At 40.7% G+C, this 19,510-nt stretch overlaps 1 protein-coding gene across 1 annotated transcript in view; it reads right to left on the bottom strand.

Annotated features, from left to right (window-relative positions):
- SCML2 (sex comb on midleg-like 2 (Drosophila)) overlaps positions 1 to 19,510 on the bottom strand; it is a 60,321-nt gene that overhangs the window by 23,650 nt on the left and 17,161 nt on the right. The window contains exon 5 of the mRNA XM_018561713.1: positions 18,532 to 18,775. Within this exon, the coding sequence (XP_018417215.1) occupies positions 18,532 to 18,775 (244 nt within the window). The remainder of the gene's footprint in view (positions 1 to 18,531; positions 18,776 to 19,510) is intronic.

Below are 19,510 nucleotides of genomic sequence, written 5' to 3'. Positions count from 1 at the left end.
ATAAAAACCTAGCACACAAAAAAAAAAAAAAAGACAATCAGGACGATTACTAGAAAATACAATTATTTGTTAATGATTGTGTTATAACTGCAACTACACAAACTATAGGAAGCCATAAAGTAAAGCATTGTACAGTGCTAGAAGAATAAATGCGTTATCAGTATGTTGAAAAACACGCAAGTATTTTTGTTTCTTTTGCAGAGGTATTAATAATCTAACAAAGCCATGGGCTTTCGAAAACTGTAAACATGCATACAGTGACATGTCAGGAAATGATATGTGTGTGTATAATTGGCTCAAAGCATCAGTAAGACTCAGAGACTACTATATATATATATCTCTACACACATATACACACAAACATTATGTGCATATACACACACACACATATACATACTCACACAAATATACTTATACTAAGCACACAAATTATCCACTGATCTCCATTAAAGAAAATTACTTTCCAAACAGTACATATCAAACCAACCCATCAATAAAAACACATAAAAGATGAAAACATATCACACAGACATATGTAACACATATGGAAATCTATACAGAATACAGGCTACCTTTTGGTTTAGGCTGCCTACCTTTAAATAACGTGTATAATTCTGCCTATTAAGGGGTCCTGAGAGTCAGCACTGCTCAGTTACACTAGGACCAAAACAGACTCAAGAGTAAAACAAAGCCCCCTGCTGCCGGGTGCAGCCCTGAAACATCCAGGCGAATGGGCACTGAGAGATTTGCATTTGGTACATGCTGGGAGGGGTGAGAGAGGAGAAAGCCGGTAGTGGGGGGAGGGAAGAAGGAAGAAAGGAGAGTGAATGAAAGAAGAAAAAAAAAAACACAGGAGGAAGGGAAACTGCTAAAGTAATCTTATATTGTCTGCTATCTGTAGTGACAGTAATCATCCCTCACATGCTCTGGCTGCCTTCACCCCAGCTCTGGGAGGTAGAGCAAGGGTTGTGTTGGGTCAGCGGATCTGGAAAGAGATCAAGACGGGAGGGTGAGAAAGGGGGATTGCATATAACAGCCAACACAAATGTATTGAGAGGACAAAAAAAAACATCAGTCCAGTTCTGAAAGAAACCATTTAAAAAGATCCTAAAGGACTTGATACAAAAAAACAACCTGAGTTAAAAAATAAACTGCTGATCAGTGGACATCGACATCTGTTTTCAGTACAAAGCACAGCTAATGCGAGTCCAGGAAAAGAATGCTTCAATGAAATACATTTGTTATACAGGATATTAATGATAATTTGTGTATTTACAAGAGCAAAAGATTTCTTATGAGGAGAATTGTTGACTAACAACACACCACCAATGAATGTTGTAATCATTGCTTCATTTACCTGCTTTATTATTTTTCTCACCATTTTTAAGTGGGAGAAGTTGCACAATTGGTGGCTGACTAAATACTTTTTTGCCCCACTGTGTATATATATATATATTTGAACAAGATTGCTTACTATTCCCTTTAGAATGTATTTTGCCACACAGCAAACCAGGGAAAATAGAAGCAGCAATTGTTTCATGAGACAGATTTACAGATAACAGCTCAATTCACAAGTGGCCCCCCAAAGTAGCACTGGGCTAAAACACATCTCTCATCAATGACTAAGGTGCTGTATTGTAAGCAGGGAATCTGTCACAAGAAGAATGATAAATCTGTCTTAGATGTTTACAAAACTATCACAGTCAAATGGGCAGGCCAGCACAGGGATCCCAAACACACAAAAATTGGTACAAATCCTTTCCTTTTACACTAGACAAGCCCCTGACTTTGTTTGCATCCTGCTTGATAAATTCCCCCCACCCACTGGATGAGCTATAAAGTAAACACGTCAAATGTATATAATTACTAGTACGAACATGTCAAACTGAGTGAAGAGGAAATATTAACACGGATTACTCCCCCCCTCAAAGTCTGAGCAAGGTAGTGCTGGGGTGTGACTCAAGAATGGAATCTTAAAAATACATTCAAGCACCTTAACTATTAACAAAAATGTATCTTATGTGTGTATCATTGGGCTGTAGATCCTCAAATCATCTCTGAATTAGTGCTGACACTGTCCTTCCTTCGGGAGGGTGGCTACTTTTGTTCCCCATGGTCCCCGTGTGAGATTGTTGTCCATCACAGGAGTGAGCTCGGAGCGGTGGCTACTTTACAACACACACACACACACACAGGACCATGGGAAACAGTAGCCACCCTCCAGAAGGGCAGCGACAGCACCAATTCAGAGATGATTTCAGGATCTACAGCTGAGTGATACACAAATAGGATATATACTTGCTAATAGGCAAGATGATTAAATGCATTCTAGTGTTTAACTCCTGAATTTAGTATCGCTTTAAGTAAACTCCGCTTGGGAGTGGGTGGATTTGATCTGTGGACTACCCTGGTTTATTTCCCACATACTCTCCCAAGGGCTCATGGGAAATCCAGTCCTAAAAAGTGTGCCTACATCAATGGGACATGATAAAAGATGAAGATCGTCTCACAGACCCCTCCTCCTGGCCTCCGGACTGTACCGGGACAAGCAGTGATATCAGTGAGAATGAAAATGCGGTTTTCTGGCCACAAAACAAAGTAATACAAATATCGGTATTGTTTGCTGTTGTACATGGAGAGAGGAAAGTTGGGACTCAAAGAAAAAAGGTTTCCAGAGTACCTTGCTACTGTGGTTGTAAAAGAGTTAAATATTTGCCTGTCACTCCACAATGCATGGCATTATCTCAGTCCTATATCGCCAAGAGATGGCTCTTTTTCTCACTGCGTATACAGCAATACATGCTTAATGGAAAGAGACAGCAGATTAAACCTACTCTGCTACAAGGCATAACACCACATACATTATTTCGAATTACCACGCTCTTGTCTGACAAAGTGAGGATCACACAATGTATGGCTGGGCATAGAGCAAGATTTTTTACATAAAAAAGGTACTAGAATATGTGCTACATGTCATTCCAAAATTCCATGAAGCCTCTCCTACTTCTTCTTCCTTATTACAATATTGCCGTTGTATAATAAATAGTAAGTTCTGATAAATCAAAAATGTAGCAATAAGAACTTGATTCAGTGAATTTTACCATGTGCCCTTTTGAGAACACATACAAAATAGTTGCTGTCTCAATGTCTTTTCTCTCTTAATGCAGTGATTGACCAGCCTAGTGATCAGTTAAAAATGGTCTCTCTATGCCCTATGTAACTAGAGATATAACATTTTCCGGAAATTTTGAAGCCATGAGGATAAAAAACGTTTTTTTCCCGGCAAAAATTGAAATTGTCTGAAAAATGTAAAAATAAAATCAGTGTGGAGTATTTTTACAAATAGAAAGTTATTTTGTTACACTAGGAATGTGAAATGCAGTGTATATAAAAGTATTCTGCTTGAAATAATAGGACAGCTTATTCAGTAAATAAACTAAAATTGCTTTTTAAAATTGTATTTTTTATTACAAATGGAATAAAAAAGGACTGTATATAGTTACATAGTATTTGAGGTTGAATAAAGACACAGGTCCATCGAGTTCAACCTTATGTGTAGGTGTGTGTGTGTGTGTGTGTGTGTGTGTGTGTGTGTGTGTGTGTGTGTGTGTGTCCCTGTGTGGTCCTAGGTTTTAAGAGTACCTGTACCCCTGTATGTTACGGTCACCTAAATGATTTTTGAATGATTCAATACTCTCAGCGGATACCACTGCTTGTGGCAGCGAGTTCCAAAATGTAACCACTCTAAGGCCCCGTTCACACTGAGCGATTTATCGCGCAGTAATCCCCGCGATATCGCGGCTATTGACCGCGCGATATCACTCTCCAATGCAATCCTATGGGGCTCTGTCTGTAGCTGTCGCAGGTCGTGCGTCGCTACAGCAGGACCCTTTTTGGAGCGGATTTTACCGCGATTCTAGCTTGCTCAATGCAAGCATTTGCGCGATATCGCGCAAAATGCAAATCGCGCGACAAACGCGCAATTTGCAAATCGCTCAATGTGAATGGGGCCTAAGAAGCCCCTACGCTCTGTGTGATTAAAGCTTTTCTTCACCAGTTTGTAGTCCTTGTTAGGTAGTTGACTTAAAACGTTTATTGCCGATGTTGCCATCACCACTAAACATTTTGTACATTAAAATATATATATGTTAAAAACATTTTAACTATACACGAGAACAGGTAACCACCCCCTTTCTCTCAAAAGCAACAATACAAGCAAGAACATACAGTATTTGCAAATTGCAGCTTTGCTCTCAGCAGAAATGTTTCCAAACTCTAGATGTTGGTCTCACCATTTTACTGAGGAGGAAAAAAAAACAATTGACTGAGCAGACTATAGATAAATAATATATATTTGACACAGTATTCAAACTATGTAACATGAAGTCCTTAATGAAAGATTTCTCAGACTTTATGTAAATTCTTAAATGATTGCACATTCTCTCAGCTGAAGACAAGCAAATCCTAGAATACAATTCAAGTAACACTGTATTTCTCAATGCAGTCCTCAAACTGAAATATGCATGTCTGCCACTAGGGGCACTGCAGAGGAAAGGCTCCAGTTTAATTAGCTTGTGGGCTCTATCTTGTACTTCCTATAATTGGGTGATTGTTGGTATGATAGTAGATGTAGTTTCTGTCCTCTCAGGTCTTCATTGAAAGGTAAGAGGGTACATTTGTCTGACAAATTAGTTTATCTTTATAACCTTGAAATGATTCCTAATAATGTTTTCCACCATCACAGTATAATGTTTATCATTGTAAAAGAACATATTCCACACTTTTTTTTTACTTCAATGTTTCTGAGAAAAAAAGTTGTTTCCCAATTTTTCTGTTTTTTTCCCCCAGCCCTTCCCATCTCTATATGTAACTAAGCCTTTTTGAAAGAGAGTAATCATGCCCATAAGCATAGGAAGGCAGTCAGACATGCATGCATCATCTGACTACCCTTAGGCAACACTTTCTTCAGACTGCTCCAAAAACGTACACATGGCTCAGCCAGGCATACATGTTTATCTCTTTGCAGAGCTAAGGGAAGGCACAGGCAGGCTGCTCTAATGTCAGCTAACACATGGGAACCAATAGCAAACAGATGAAGTTTTCAACACGTCCAGTATATAATCTTTCATCTAAAATCTTTAGATACCTTATCTGTGACTTGTAAGTGAAATACAAATAGCTGACAAAGGAAAATCAATCTTTTTATTGTAAATCACAAATTAAAAAATGGTGCAGCAAGCTCGTAAACAGTAGCAAGTCACATTAGAAAAGTTAAACCTGGGTATTACCTAGTGACTCACATTCTTTTTGCTACCCTGTGCCAATACCACCTCACCTTTTTGCTACCCTGTGCCCGTATCACCTCACCTGTTTGCTAATCTGTGCCCATACCACCAAAAGCAAAAACAACTGATATATCCATGTTTTTGGCAGAATGAGGCTCAATTTCCTTCCTTAAATTTGAAGGAACCGGTGCTTTCTGACTGGCTGCTCAGGAGCGATCACGTGGTGGTGGTGGGGGTAAGAGTCCTAAGCCCCCTGTGTAAGTTGCTCCATGTTGTTGAATGGAGTAGCAGTGAAAAAAAGAAGGCATGCACTTCTGAGGAGAGTGACAGTTTAGTGAACTTGTTGTTTTGCCCTGTATGTGCATATCACATATTCACAAAGGGGCATCTGTGCATCTGTAACAATCCAAAATTCATCTGCATGTTCTGAATGGCACCACATCGCGCTAATGTGTGCAAACGTGTGACACTGGTCTTAGTGCCTATTCATACCTATGCATTTTTCTACCTGATGTTTTTTCCATTGAAATCAATGCAAATGCATCAAAAGGCATGTGAGCATGCAACGTTGTTTACAGTTGCAATGCACTTTGTATTAGATGTCAACAGGTACTGATGCCCAATGTGCATCAAAAGACGCATGTGTTTTATGGGTTTCCGTTTATTTCACTGGAAAATACATTTTAAAAAACTGCATAGGTGTAAACAGGCCCATATTGACTACAAGACTTATAGCATTTATCTGGAGCAGATAATCTCAAACTTTTATTCATCAAAGCATGCGTCTTTGAAAAGAAGATAACTTATTTTTATGAGCTAAAACTAGAACAAGAGGTATATAAAATGGAAGCAAAAAAAGGAACGTTGAATTTGAAAATAAATGACTTGTGTGAAAAACTTCTTATGCATATTGGTTTACAGAAAAGACCTCATAGATCAGGCCTACCATAGATTCAACTACAATCTACTTAGCAGCCATAGAAAGTTGTACAAATTGATCACAAGTCACAAAACACAAATTCCATCACAACCATACAGCTTGTTACAGCCCCACTGAGGAGTCTCAGTTCATTTTAGAAATGCTGATTGCTACAGAGAATTCATGGGATGTCAAATAACAGCCAAGCCAACAAACAGCTCTGGGTCACCCAAGTTAAATTTTGAAGCATGTTTTTTCTCAAGTATTTTACTGAAAAGAATTCTTGCAAGTACTACAGCAAAGCCATGTATTTAACCCTATCACTGTCTGACCTTTTTTTGTTGTTTTGTACACGTTAAATCCACACTTTTGGCTTGAAAGTTACTCTATACACCCAATTATATATTTTCTGAAAAGAGAGGCCCTGCAGAATAAAAAGATGGTAGTATGAAAAAATTTATGTTGCACAGTTTTTATCACTACTGTATCAAACCCAAAATTGTTCATAGACAGCACTTTAAAAACCTTTACAGGATTATCAGTTTATATATAATATACAAAAATTAAAGTCTGAGTAAGACAGTGACATGATTGTATCATCAGATACTTATGTGCTGTGCAATAGTCATTTGCGCATGCGTTTTTTGCTCTTATAAGAGTGCGCCTGGGGGAGCGTTGATATTTTGTATTTAATTTGGTAACATTTAAATCTTTTTACATTATTTTAATTTAACTTTATTGCTATCACAAGAGGGTTGAAAAGCCCCTTATGTGATAGCACTGGGCCTATGAATAGTCCTCTTTAATTAGATATTAGGGGTCTGTTAGAACCCACATGTCTCCCCTGCCCTGTGCTGAAGCTGATTAGCTTATTAACTGGCTGCACCAACAACCAAGATCGGGCATCTCTAAACCTAGAAGTGCCCAGAGCTAAGCACTTCCAGGTTCATTCATTGCAGAGCAGATCCAGGAACAAATGTCCCTCCATCTGCTCCTGCTCACCATCATGACAATATTTATTGTAGTCTCATGCTCCCAGAAGGAGAGCCCAGGAATCCCAAGAGGGGCACAGACACACATTTTGGGCTATGAATTCAATTTATTTTTTTTAAATTTATAAGAATTACAAAGTAGATCCAAAAACACTTAAGATGTATAAACAGCACCCCAACTACTGTATCAGTGGTATTAGCGGATTTGGAACTGTTAAAAAAAAAAAATTCCAATACAGGTTTGGGCGTGTGTTTTCCCTTTGATCATCTTTAGAACGTCCCATGGAGAAATATGTCTGGCAAAATTAGGAAGAGGCCAGTTTGGTCTTTGCATTGTGTGGTGCACTATTTATGGAATTTACATGCAAACACCAGTATCCACATACAGTACATTAAGTTGACAGGACCTGCACTGGGAAGGCCCTCCACTAGGTCTCAAAGAAGGGCATAGTCATATGGAAGAAAAGTAAAAGGAGTTGGAGGAAGAAGAAGCAGCAGAAAGAAAATGAGTGAAAGGATAGGGCAAGAGCACAGCGCAGAGGAAGAAGAGAAAAAGAAGAGGGGTGGGGGAAAACAGATAAATACACTGGACAACATCCAGAGAGGTGTATTGGGTTGTAAAAAGGAACGGAGAACCATGGAGTTTTACTGGTAGAGGTGTGAGGTGAAGAAGGGTTGCTAGTTAAATGCTAGTTAGTTTAAAAGGAAATATCTTTTAATTTGTTCAAAAATCCATTTACCACAGAGCATTCCCAAACTATAGTAAATTGGTCTAATAGTAAACAGATACAACAAAACAATGTATTTTTTTTTTAAAGCTCACAATAATAATTGTTGATCCTGCCAGAACGGCTCTGCACTTATCAGTTACATTTATCAGTCCAGCCCAATTCTAGCTGTGGACTACAGAACAGAAATGTATCATATTGCAGCTTACTAGTTCTTAGATGTGATAAATGTATGTTTTCTTATTTTCAGCAGGTACAGAAAATACCAGTTTATCCTGTCAGAAATGCAGTGCCCTTGTAACTTCCTGCAAGTTCAACTGAAAGAACAAGCTCATCTTCGGTCCAAACTGCAATATATCCCATTTTTATATTTGTGTTTAGATACACAAAAGTAAAAAATATTTTTTGAACTAACCGATCACTGGATTAAGTATTTTATATATTTGCTTCTAATTCAACTGACAGATACCTCCAACGTAAAGTACAGGGCTTGCATTACATTAAGGCCTCATGCACACTTGCGAATGGCGCTGATCACACGTGTCTCATAAATTCCTCCAGGCAGTGGCAGCTGTCATTGTTTTGGACATCGTCTTCCCTCCCAAGACATTTGCAAATGCTGTCTGTGCCCAGGTGCGATCATCCAGAGGTAACGGCAGCATGTACGATTACATGCGAACAGCCGCGGGCAGTGGCAGCTGTCTTTTATTGTACAGCGCCTCTCGCCTGCAGCTGATCACACAAGTCTTATGAAGGAATTCATGAGACTCACTCGATCAGCCCTATTTGCAATTGTGAAAGGAGCCTAAAAGTCAACAAGGTCTCTTGCTGGTCACTGTGTAGTCATTCAATGATTTTATTAAAAAAAAAAAAAAAAAAAAGACTGCTAGCATTACAAAAAAGGTACAGCTGCCATTGTTATAGGAAGCATAGACAAACAAAAATAAAAAAACAGCTTGTAATATTTTTGTTCCTCTTAACACAAAACTTGAAATTTTTACCTGCTTCTTTCTATATAGCATTTTTGTAACATGGAAATATATTGTACTTCCACCTAAAGTATTAGAAAAGGTTAGGTGTTTTTACCTTAATGCATTCTCTGCATTAGTTCTGGTTCACACTGAACGTTTTGTAGCACTTTTTCTGCCCCAAAAAATCCCTTTCATTTCTATGGCCCTGTTCACATGTGAGCTTTAGCAATAAGCAAAACGCCTGTTACTGGAAAAAGTAAATGAGCTTTTTTATTTGGCATATTACAGCTCGTTTTGGCCCCATAGACTCAATTGCAAACACTTGAAAATGTGTACCGTATATACTCGAGTATAAGACGTCCCGAATATAAGCCGAGGTACCTAATTTTAGCAAAAAAAACTGGGAAAAAGTTGTGAACCCAGCCTAAAAGGTAAAATAACAACCAAGTACCTCCCTGTAACCCCTGACCCCACGCACACTTCCCAGCAGCCGAGGCAACCGATCGCAGGAACCAGGAAAATACTCTACTTTCCCCTGAACTTCCTGGTCCTGAGGGAGGGTATTGAGGGCAGAGGAGTCATAGGCGCCTTCTGCAGTCAAAGTGAGTGTAGCAGTGAGAGTGGTGGGGGCGTGGCTTGCCGTAAGCTGTGTACATCTACGGATGCAGTAATCGCAGAAGTTCACCGGCACACACAAAAAGAAAATTCAAATATCAATATTTCATCGATACATTTGTGAAATGTCCAATCATAGTATTTGAGGTTGAATAAAGACATTAGTCCATCAAGTCCAACCTATTAGGATCTCATTCTAGGAGTACCCGTACCCCTGTATATTACGGTCCCTTAAGAAATCGTCCAAAAGTTTCTTGAACAATTCCACATTATTTGCTGAAATCACCGCCTGTGGCAGTGAGTTCCAGACCCTAACTGATCTTACTGTGAAGAACCCCTTTCGCCCCTTGTGCTGGAATTTTTTTCCCACCAATTTTAGGTGATGACCTCTAGTTTTTGTAACGGAGTTAATTTTAAACAGTTTATCGCTAATGTTGCTACCAAAGGCTGTTGCTACAAAAGGCTGTCATCAAAGGCTAACATTTCAGGACCTGGCAATGACCCTTCATCAAAATACATGAGTGAACACCAAGTATATATGCACATCAGCCCAGGTGCATGAAGAAACATCCCATTACATCATAATGACGTCATTCCCGCCAAAATTCAAATAATCCACTTTATAGAATAGTATAAATGAATAAGGATTAGTGCAGTGTCAGTGAATTAGTAAAATTGTCACAGATTCCTGTGCTTTTTAGATTTAAAAAAGGGGATTATTTAGATGTCACTACGGAGTCGGCAGCGTCCCCAGTTGCCATGGAAACCATCGTAGCATGGAGAGCGGGGCGGGGCAGTTATTTACGATCCCGGACGGGATTCTGGCTTAGACTATCCATGCGCTGGAGGCTAAAGAGCCGCCTCCGACATCTCTCCATTGTGAAGTAGCGGTTGGAGCGGCGATACAAAGCTGTCAGCCGCGGCCGCTCTGTCGCTATGGCACGTATTGAGGGGGGAAGCTGAAGAATATAAATATAGTGTCCCGAACAGCACAGCACACATTGGCAAACCTTTATAAAAGGGACAACGAGAAATAGAAAATAAAAAAGCGAACCAGTGTGGGGGGGTGGAGAGGACGAGGATGCCTGCATTATGTGAAAGACCTGCTCATAGCAGAGTTACTGGATTGGTGATCAGTTGTTGGAAACCACTATTACTGTCTATGAGTAACCGTACTATCAGATAGAGTACAAATGAGGGAATAGTGCATCAGTCCATAAGGAAGCATGTGTAGGCTAAGACCCTTGGGATGCATCATGTCAGGAGTGTGTGTGTATCTAAAATGTATGTTTCTCTGCGTGGCAATACGGTATTGTGGTTACTGCCCCGAGATGGTTTTGGTATTTGTTCTATTACCATTGCCTGTAATTCGTGTACCTGATGGTTATGTTTGGCATAGTGAATGGCTACTGGTTTATTGGGGTCTATCTCCCTTCCATGGCGTTTCTGTTCTATGGCCAACTTCATGTCACTTCTATGCTTTTGATACTCTTTTTAAATGTGTTAATTGTCTTTCCTATGTATACAAGAGAACAGGGACACTTTAAGATGCATATGCAATGATCAATGTTGCAAATGTAGTATCAGGGGACCACATACTTCTTACCCATATGGGGATGTATGAATGAATCACCCACTATAATGGAATTACAGATGTTGCAATTGAAACAGCCCTCCCTAGGTGAAAAGCTAAAACAAGCTATGGATGCACACATCTAGCGGTTTGGGGACAACTAGAGAACAAGGAAAATAAAACATTTAAAGAAGAAACAAAAATAATTTCATTCAATTTTGGCCCTCATAATAATTATAATAATAAATTTAAAAAATGACGGGCGTTTTGCTACAAGCGACAAACATTCAATAATGCCATCAGAGACTTGATGAATGTCGTTCAGTATCTCATTAGATTGTCACATTCGATCCAGGATAAATGAATGAAGATTCCCACAGATGCTCAATCAGATTGAGATCTGGAGAATTTGGAGGCCAAGTCAACACCTCAAACTCATTATTTTGTTCCTCAAACCATTCTTGAACCATTTTTTCAGCGTTCTGAAAGAGGCCACTGCCATCAGGGAATACCGTTTCCATAAAAACGTGTTTGGTCAGCAATAATGTTTAGGTAGGCGGTACATGTGAATGTAACATCCACATGATTGGCAGGACCCAAGGTTTCGCAGCAAAACATTGCTCAAAGCATCACACTGTCTCTGCTGGTTTACCTCCTTACAAAAGTACATCCTGGTGCCATCTCTTCCCCAGGTAAGTGACACACATGCACCCAGCCATCCACATGATGTAAAAGAAAATGTGATTCATCAGACAAGGCCACCTTTTTCTATTGTTCCATGGTCCAGTCCCGATGCTTATGTGCCCATTGTAGGCACTTTTGGCAGTAGAAAGAGGTCAGCATGGGCGCCCTGACCAGCCTGCGCCTATACAGCCTCATTCGCAACAAACTGTGATGCACTGTGTGTTCAGACATCTTTCTATGGGAACCAGCATTACCTTTATCAGCAATCTGAGCTACAGTAACTCTTCTATTGGATCAGACTACATGGGCCAGGCTTCACTCCCCATGTGCATTAATGAGCCTTGACTGTTCATGACCCGGTCACCAGTTCATCCGTTTTTCTTCTTTGGACCACTTTTGGTATGTCCTGACCACTGCAGACCGGTAACATCCCACAAGAGCTGCAGTTTTGGAGTTGCTCTGACCCAGTTGTCTAGCCATTACAATTTGTCCCTAGTCAAAGTCGCTGAAATCCTTATGCTTGCCCATGTTTTCTTCTTCCAACACATCAATTTCAGAGACACAATGTTCACTTGCTGCCTAATATATCCCACTCACTTCAAGGTACCATTGTAATGAGATATCAATGTTATTCTTCACTTCACCTTTCAGTGGTCATAATTTTATGGCTGATCGGCGTATAAGACAATTCCTTACAGCAAACGGTGTTTGCTGCACGTTTCCACAAACTCATGCACAAGCATTTAGGGTCTGTCGACAGGCTTTGGGCTTGTCAGTGACATCAAGATGCTTCTGAGATCATTCAGAATTAACTGACAGGTGCATGTGACCTGTAGTTGACCTCCTTAAGACCTGCATTTGACCTGTTCCAAGTAGGTTTTGCAGTCCCAAGGAATGGTATGGGAATGCAAAACCTAACGCGATGAAAAGCCCATGGACACAGGCCCTAAATCTGTTAACCAGGAATTAAAAGCAGCTCAACATGCAAATACACAAAGTCACCTGTGTAGGCCAGCCCTATGCTTGTCAATAGGATACATACAAAATAATGCTCCTGCTGTAGGTAGCTGCAGTTTATACCTTAGGACACAAAATCAAATAGTGTACTAACACACTGCAGATTCTGTATCCAAGGCAGAAAAGTATTGTATCCATGTTAACTACTTCAAAATAAGCTACTGCCCCACTACGCAGCACTACTTCTGGAGGGTGGCTACTTTTGTTCCCCATGGTCCCTGTGTGTTGTAAAGTAGCCACCACTCTCTCCTCATGATGGACTACAATTTCCATACAAATTAGTAAACTAAACGAGAGTGTGATCCATCACAGGAGTGAGCTTGGCGTGGCGACTACTTTACAACACACACAGGGACCATGGGGAACAAAAGTAGCCACCCTCCAGAATAGCAGCAGCAAATCTCTCCCCACGAAGCCAACAATCCAGGGATCGGTGGCAGACGAAAAGCGGCCCCGTTCCGCAGGACATAGATCGCTTTTTCGGCCATTCTTCCTCCTCAGCCTCTGGGCCTGATGCACCACGAGGATCCAAGATGGCGCCGACTGGATGCTCTCCAGCCGGCTCTGAGGATGCACAGCAAAGGCAGGTGTGCCTGCCGCAGCATTCCCCTTCCCCTACTGATGCAAGGGCTCTGTCCACTGGGTCAAGGAGTATATCCCAAGCCTCTCTTAGTTCACAAGAGGGCTGGCATATGGAATCTTATATTAAGGCTATGTCTACTAAACTGGACATTGAATCCTGTTTTCAGCGCCTTGAGCATACATACAAACAAGAAATGGTCACATTAAAAAGGATTTAAGTGCTAGATTAGAAGATATTGAACAGACCATATCTGATCTGCACGCCCGTGTGACGCTTCATGATACTACACTGCAGGAACACACCGTGCTTATACATCAATTGATCTATAATCAGGATGATCAGGAAAAAAGAAACCGCCGCAACAATATACGAATTGAATCCAAGGATCTTGAAACTGCTGCGATGGTGATCTTCAATCAACTTCTAAATAAACCTAAGGATACTCCTGTGGAGCTAGACAGAATCCACCGGACACTAGAGATGTCATTTGCCGTGTACACTTCTTCAAAATTAAAGAAGACAAGCTGATTGTCGCTGCCGCTTTATGAATCGAAGATGCTGCGATGTGGTTTCAAGTTATTGATCTCCCCCCCCCCCCCACACCCTTTTTTTTTTACTTCTTTGTCTCCCAATCCCTCTTAGAGAGCTCCCCCTCTGCCCGCATAGGTCTGCGTCTCTGGTCGGATCACGCCCCCATCTTTTTCACCGCAGGTGCCCCTTTCATAGTCGGGCGCCCTTATCCTGGCGCCTCAACGATACTCTTCTTCAGGACTCAGTCTGTCACGATGATATCAGATGCACCATAAGTGATTTTGTCTTGAATCATGCCTCTGACTCCACCCATCCATTAACTCAATGGGCTGCCCTGAAATGTGTTATTCGCGGTGTCTGTATTAAGCATGGCTCTAGGCTTAAAAAAGTGCGTTCTTCGCGGATCACAGAATGACTAACCTCTATAGCTACTTTGGAGAACCTGCACAAAGCCGACTCTCTCCCCCTCTACCTTTGTAGAGCTGTCCAATGCTCGCCGGGAACCGCTTTCCATGTTTGACGCTCACTCGCGTATTGCCAGGGATAAAGCCTGTAAAGTGCGCTATGAATCAGCTAATAAATGTGGACACCATCTCGCCAAGACCCTACATCCTAGATCCCCACATACGTTTATCCCTTTCCTCATACCACCACTGGCATAACTGACGAGTTCCATCACTATTACTCAACGCTATATAATCTCCCCGCCTCCCTTCCTTCACCCTCACTTAGCGACCCAGTGGAATCAAAGGCGGCCTATGTTGAATGCACTGCTCTCCCTTCTTTGGACTCTTCCATGATACATGCCATGGACTCTCCATTCTCTTCTGAGGAAATTGATATGGCCATTCGCTCTCTCAAACCGGGTAAATGTCCGGGTCCAGATGGCTATTCTCCACGATTTTTTAAGTCATTTGCTGACCTTCTTGCCCCTATACTAACTCGCACTTTCAACTCAGTAGACGAGGCACACCCCTTTCCCCCCACTATGCTAGAGGCCACTATATGTGTCATCCGCAAACCGGGCAAAGATCATTCATTGTGCAACAACTACAGACCGATTTCGCTCCTTAACGTGGACCCCAAATTATTTTCTAAAGTTCTTGCCCTGCGTCTCTCTCCCTCCCTGCCCTCTATCATTAACGCTGAACAGGTGGGGTTTGTTCCTGGCCGTGAAGCCAGGGACAATACTACTAAGACAATCCACTTAATCTCTCATGTTCAAAAGTCTAAAACTCCTTCCTGTCTACTGTCTATAGATGCTGAAAAAGCCTTCGATAGGGTTGACTGGCATTTTCTACATCACTCTTTGCTCCAAATAGGCCTTGGCCCTAACATCGTCTCCAAGATTATGTCCCTTTACTCATCCCAGATGGCTCGAATTATGGTAAATAATTCACTTTCTCAACCTTTTTCTATATCGAATGGCACTAGACAGGGATGCCCCCTTTCGCCCCTCCTATACGTGATTGTGATGGAACACCTGGCGCAAGCTATCCGATCCAATCCTGACATCAAGGGCATCCAAGCGCCCTCGTTCCACCACAAAATGTCATTGTATGCAGATGACTTGCTCCTTTATATCACACAGCCACATATTAGTATTCCTGCGTTAATACAGGAATTTAAAATATTTGGCCTGTTCACTTCGATTAATCATTAATTATTTTAATCGATCAAAATTATTTTGATCGCTCAAAGTTCTTTTGATCCATACTCACCTCTCTGCCGGCTTCCGGGTCTTCCGTCGATGTCCGCGACGTCACCGGACTCCTCCCCCTTCCACAAGTGGCTCTGTCGGCTAACGAAGGGAAGGTGGGTGGAGTCCGGTGACGTCGATGTCCGTGACATCACTGGACTCCTCCCCCTTTCCTTAGTTATCAGAGGGAGTATACAGTGAGTACACAGCCTAACTCTCCCGGCCACCCGCGAGAGTGGTTTAATCTGCTCTCTCTTTTTACCGGAAAGGTTTAATCTGCTCAATCGAGCAGATTAAACCTTTCCCTGCGATCGTTTTTTTTTTTTTTCGAACAGGAAAATTGTAATCATTACCAGCCCTAAAATATATATATATATATATATATTATTTTTTTAAATAACAGGAATTTTAGGGTGTACAATAACATCAAAGGCAAAATCCAATACATGCTTATGACATTTCCAAATACAGAACAGGTTTATGCAAAAGTTCTATGAACATCTGCTTCTTGACTTTTCATTGTCCACTAGAGGGGGTTTTTCGAAAGAGCCCAATTATGTGTGAAACAGAAAAACATTAACAATTACTATAGAATGAGTCACCATTACAGTTAGTTTTTGCCATCATCATCATATAATTCACTATCACAGGACTGAGACTAAAGATAAATTACCATTTTAAAAATAAGTCTACAGGAAAATATACATGAAAGATATTACAGGCCATGACAGATGTCCGTGTAGCAGAGCTACAAATAAATATACAGAACACTGTCTTATATGGGGCTGTAAATCAAAACTCTAGACTAGTTACATTATGGCAGATTTGATGAATAACAGTCCTATTTAATCCCCAACAGCACAGTATGATGAATATTAATGCAATGCTGAAGAATTTTGAACAAGACAGAGGTGAGGCTGCCAGGAAGTGTTTCTAGATCAATTGTAAACTCAATAGTTCAATTAGTGCATCCTATCTTTGTAATAAGGGCATAGCTGCATGTGCTTCCAGAGTTAATGAGCAGACCAGCATGCATGTCAATGCAGTGCAGTGCCTGGGCAATGTGCAGTCAACAAGTCAACTATGAATTCTGCATAATATCAAAGAATGCTTGATGAAAACGGGGGTCCCATGTATCTCAAAGTGGAAGTTGAACAGGAAATGGATATTGTAACATGAGACGGATCCAAATCATCCTAGCATCCCCACAGTTTAAAAAACAAACAGGAGTGGACAATTATGCAAAACACCTAGAAAAAGTCATTTCTGATAAAGTGAGCAATACCAGCTTCTGAGGCCAAGCATGTACTTACTTTTCACACAGGACATCAAAACAGCTATTTACATTTTTTTTGTTAAATAAATGTCTTGTGTTTTTTCCCCAAGTATATAACCTTTATCAGTAGGCACTGCATGAATGAAGACCTACAGGGTTATTCACAAAAGGGTGAAGAGTTTGGAGAAGGCAGGAGAAGTGAACAATCTAGGACAACATAGCTGTACTGGAAAGTGATCTGAATTAGAGAACTTTTCCAAATCTGCTATGTTGTCCTAGATTGTTCACTTCTCTGGCCTTCTCCAAACTCTTCACCCTTTTGTGAATCACCCTGATAATGTTTTTCTGTTCAAATAGATTGAACTTCATCACATGGCTGTAACCATATAGCCAACTAGCTCATTATCACTCATCAATCATATGTCACCCTGCTGAAGCTGTATTGTTTTTGATAAATGCATAAAACATGACAACTTTGACCAATTAATTTGGAATTTCAGCAATCATTTTAGATTGATACAGATGGCGTAGCGGTTGACACTTCTGCCTTGCAGCACGGTGGGTCCCCAGTTTCCCGGTCAGGACACTATCTGCAAGGAGTGTGCATGTTCTTAGATTGTAAACTCCTTGAGGGCAAGAACTTAGCTGCAAAAGTGATGGTTTTGCAAAGAATGGGTTCCACCTCCATTTGGGGAATATGGTCTTAATAATTTAGGAAACTTTGGGGTATGTGGTGTAATTTAACTGCAACTCTAGATCCTACAGTGAAGACACATATAACCCTGGTATACTTAGCTTTAGATAAGGAAAGACTCAGACAAAGAATATGATTTCTTAGCGGTGTTTATTTAGCACTAGACATGCAAGGTTTGAACTATTCTGACATAATTGTAGTTTCTTAGATACTTATGTGTCAACATTTCATTGCTAAATAATGGTTAGACTGCAACAGTTATTTATTTAAAAACCTGGGATTTGTTGGTAACAAAAACTTAAAAGGTCAGGTGGGATAAAAAAATAGACATGTGCGATTCATTTAGTTCCGAATCGAAATTCGGAAGAAATTTCGGAAATTCGTGGATTCGGATCATCCGAATTTCCGAAATGTACCATGTCCGAATTCATCCGAAATTCCGGATCCGGAATTTCGGATTCAGTCCGAATTTCGTCCTAACAGAAACAAAATTAGAAATTTACGATAATGACTTCAAAAAGAGGATTTCATAGCATGTGAAGATAAAAACAAAACATTACTTCATGTTCCTGTGCATGCACCGTCAACTTACAAAAAAATTAAGAAAAGGATTTTAATGTCCCTTTAATAGTGAAGTCTAGAGCACAGCAACCGGAAATGTCAACTGTGCCAATTCTGCTACGTACGCGAGTACGAACATTCGGGCAAAACCCCAAATTTCGGAAATTCGTCCGAATTCCGAATCCCAAAACGAAACACATACAGGACCCGATTTCAGAAATCCGAAACGAAACTAAACAAATTTTTTGCGGCTGCACATGTCTAATAAACAACGATTTGTTGCATGCAGTTAATTATCATTTCAAGGTAAATTGAATGTGGAACCAGTTAGAAATACAAAAGCACAAAAGTTTAACAAAGGCCTTATTGCAATATAGTTAAACTTTTTTTTAAAGTGACTTACCATAGTTTCCAGGAGGTTGCAAAGAATCACCAGTTATACTGCACCATCCAACTGGAAAGATGTCTCTGGAGTCATATCTGCACCAGTAATCAAATGCCCCTCTCCATCCATCAAATGTTATAAAGATTTCATCTCCTCTCACTTCACCTACTGTAGCTGGACATATTAAAAAAGGATTTTTCTTGTCCACAGCTTCAAGTTTTAGTCCAGGTTTAAATAGGTTCTGGGGTGGCTTTTGTGGCTCCTAATAGAAAAATACAATGTATTAATAGATTATAAAAAAAATGGAATATATGACTGTACAATCAAAAGTAGGGATGCACCCATACAAGTATCGGTATTGGTGCCGATACCAGGTATTGGTGCCGATAACAAGTATTTGGACGAGTACCTGTACTCACCCAAATGCTACTGATGCCTAGTCCGATACACGAACTTCCGGTATCAGGAAGCCGGGCGGCGAGTACACGGCATCCGGCTTCCCGATTGACCGGGAAGCCGGCTGAATCCTCTCTCGTTACCAGGAAGCATGGGGCTGGCTTCTCGGCTAATCAGGAAGCTGGGGGGCAGGTAATGAATCGCCCCCAGTCTTCCTGAATTGGCTGGAAAACCGGCTTCATGCTCCCTCGTCACATTACACACCGTTCGGCTTCCTGATTGGCTGGGAAGCAAGCTCCATGCTCCCTCATCACCAGGGAGCATGGAGCTGGCTTCCCGACTAATCAGGAAGCCAGTCCGCTAGACATTACATACCGCCCCGCTTCCTTAATAGAACTTTTAGTATCAGTATTCAGTATCAACGAGTAACGGGGAAAAAAAAATATCGGTACTCTATACCGAAAAACCGGCATCGGTGCATCCCTAATCAAAAGTTTGACCTACTGAACAACAGTAAACTAACAAAAATATAAGAAACTTGTTGATTTTTGCTAGAGTTTATACATTAATATATATACATTAATATATATATATACATTAA

This window comes from Nanorana parkeri, unplaced genomic scaffold (assembly GCF_000935625.1).
Source record: "Nanorana parkeri isolate BGI_ZX_2015 unplaced genomic scaffold, ASM93562v1 scaffold539, whole genome shotgun sequence".
NCBI classification, from domain to species: Eukaryota; Metazoa; Chordata; class Amphibia; order Anura; family Dicroglossidae; genus Nanorana; species Nanorana parkeri.
Note: the sequence above shows the minus strand (reverse complement) of the source record. Positions and strands in the feature narration are given on the sequence as shown.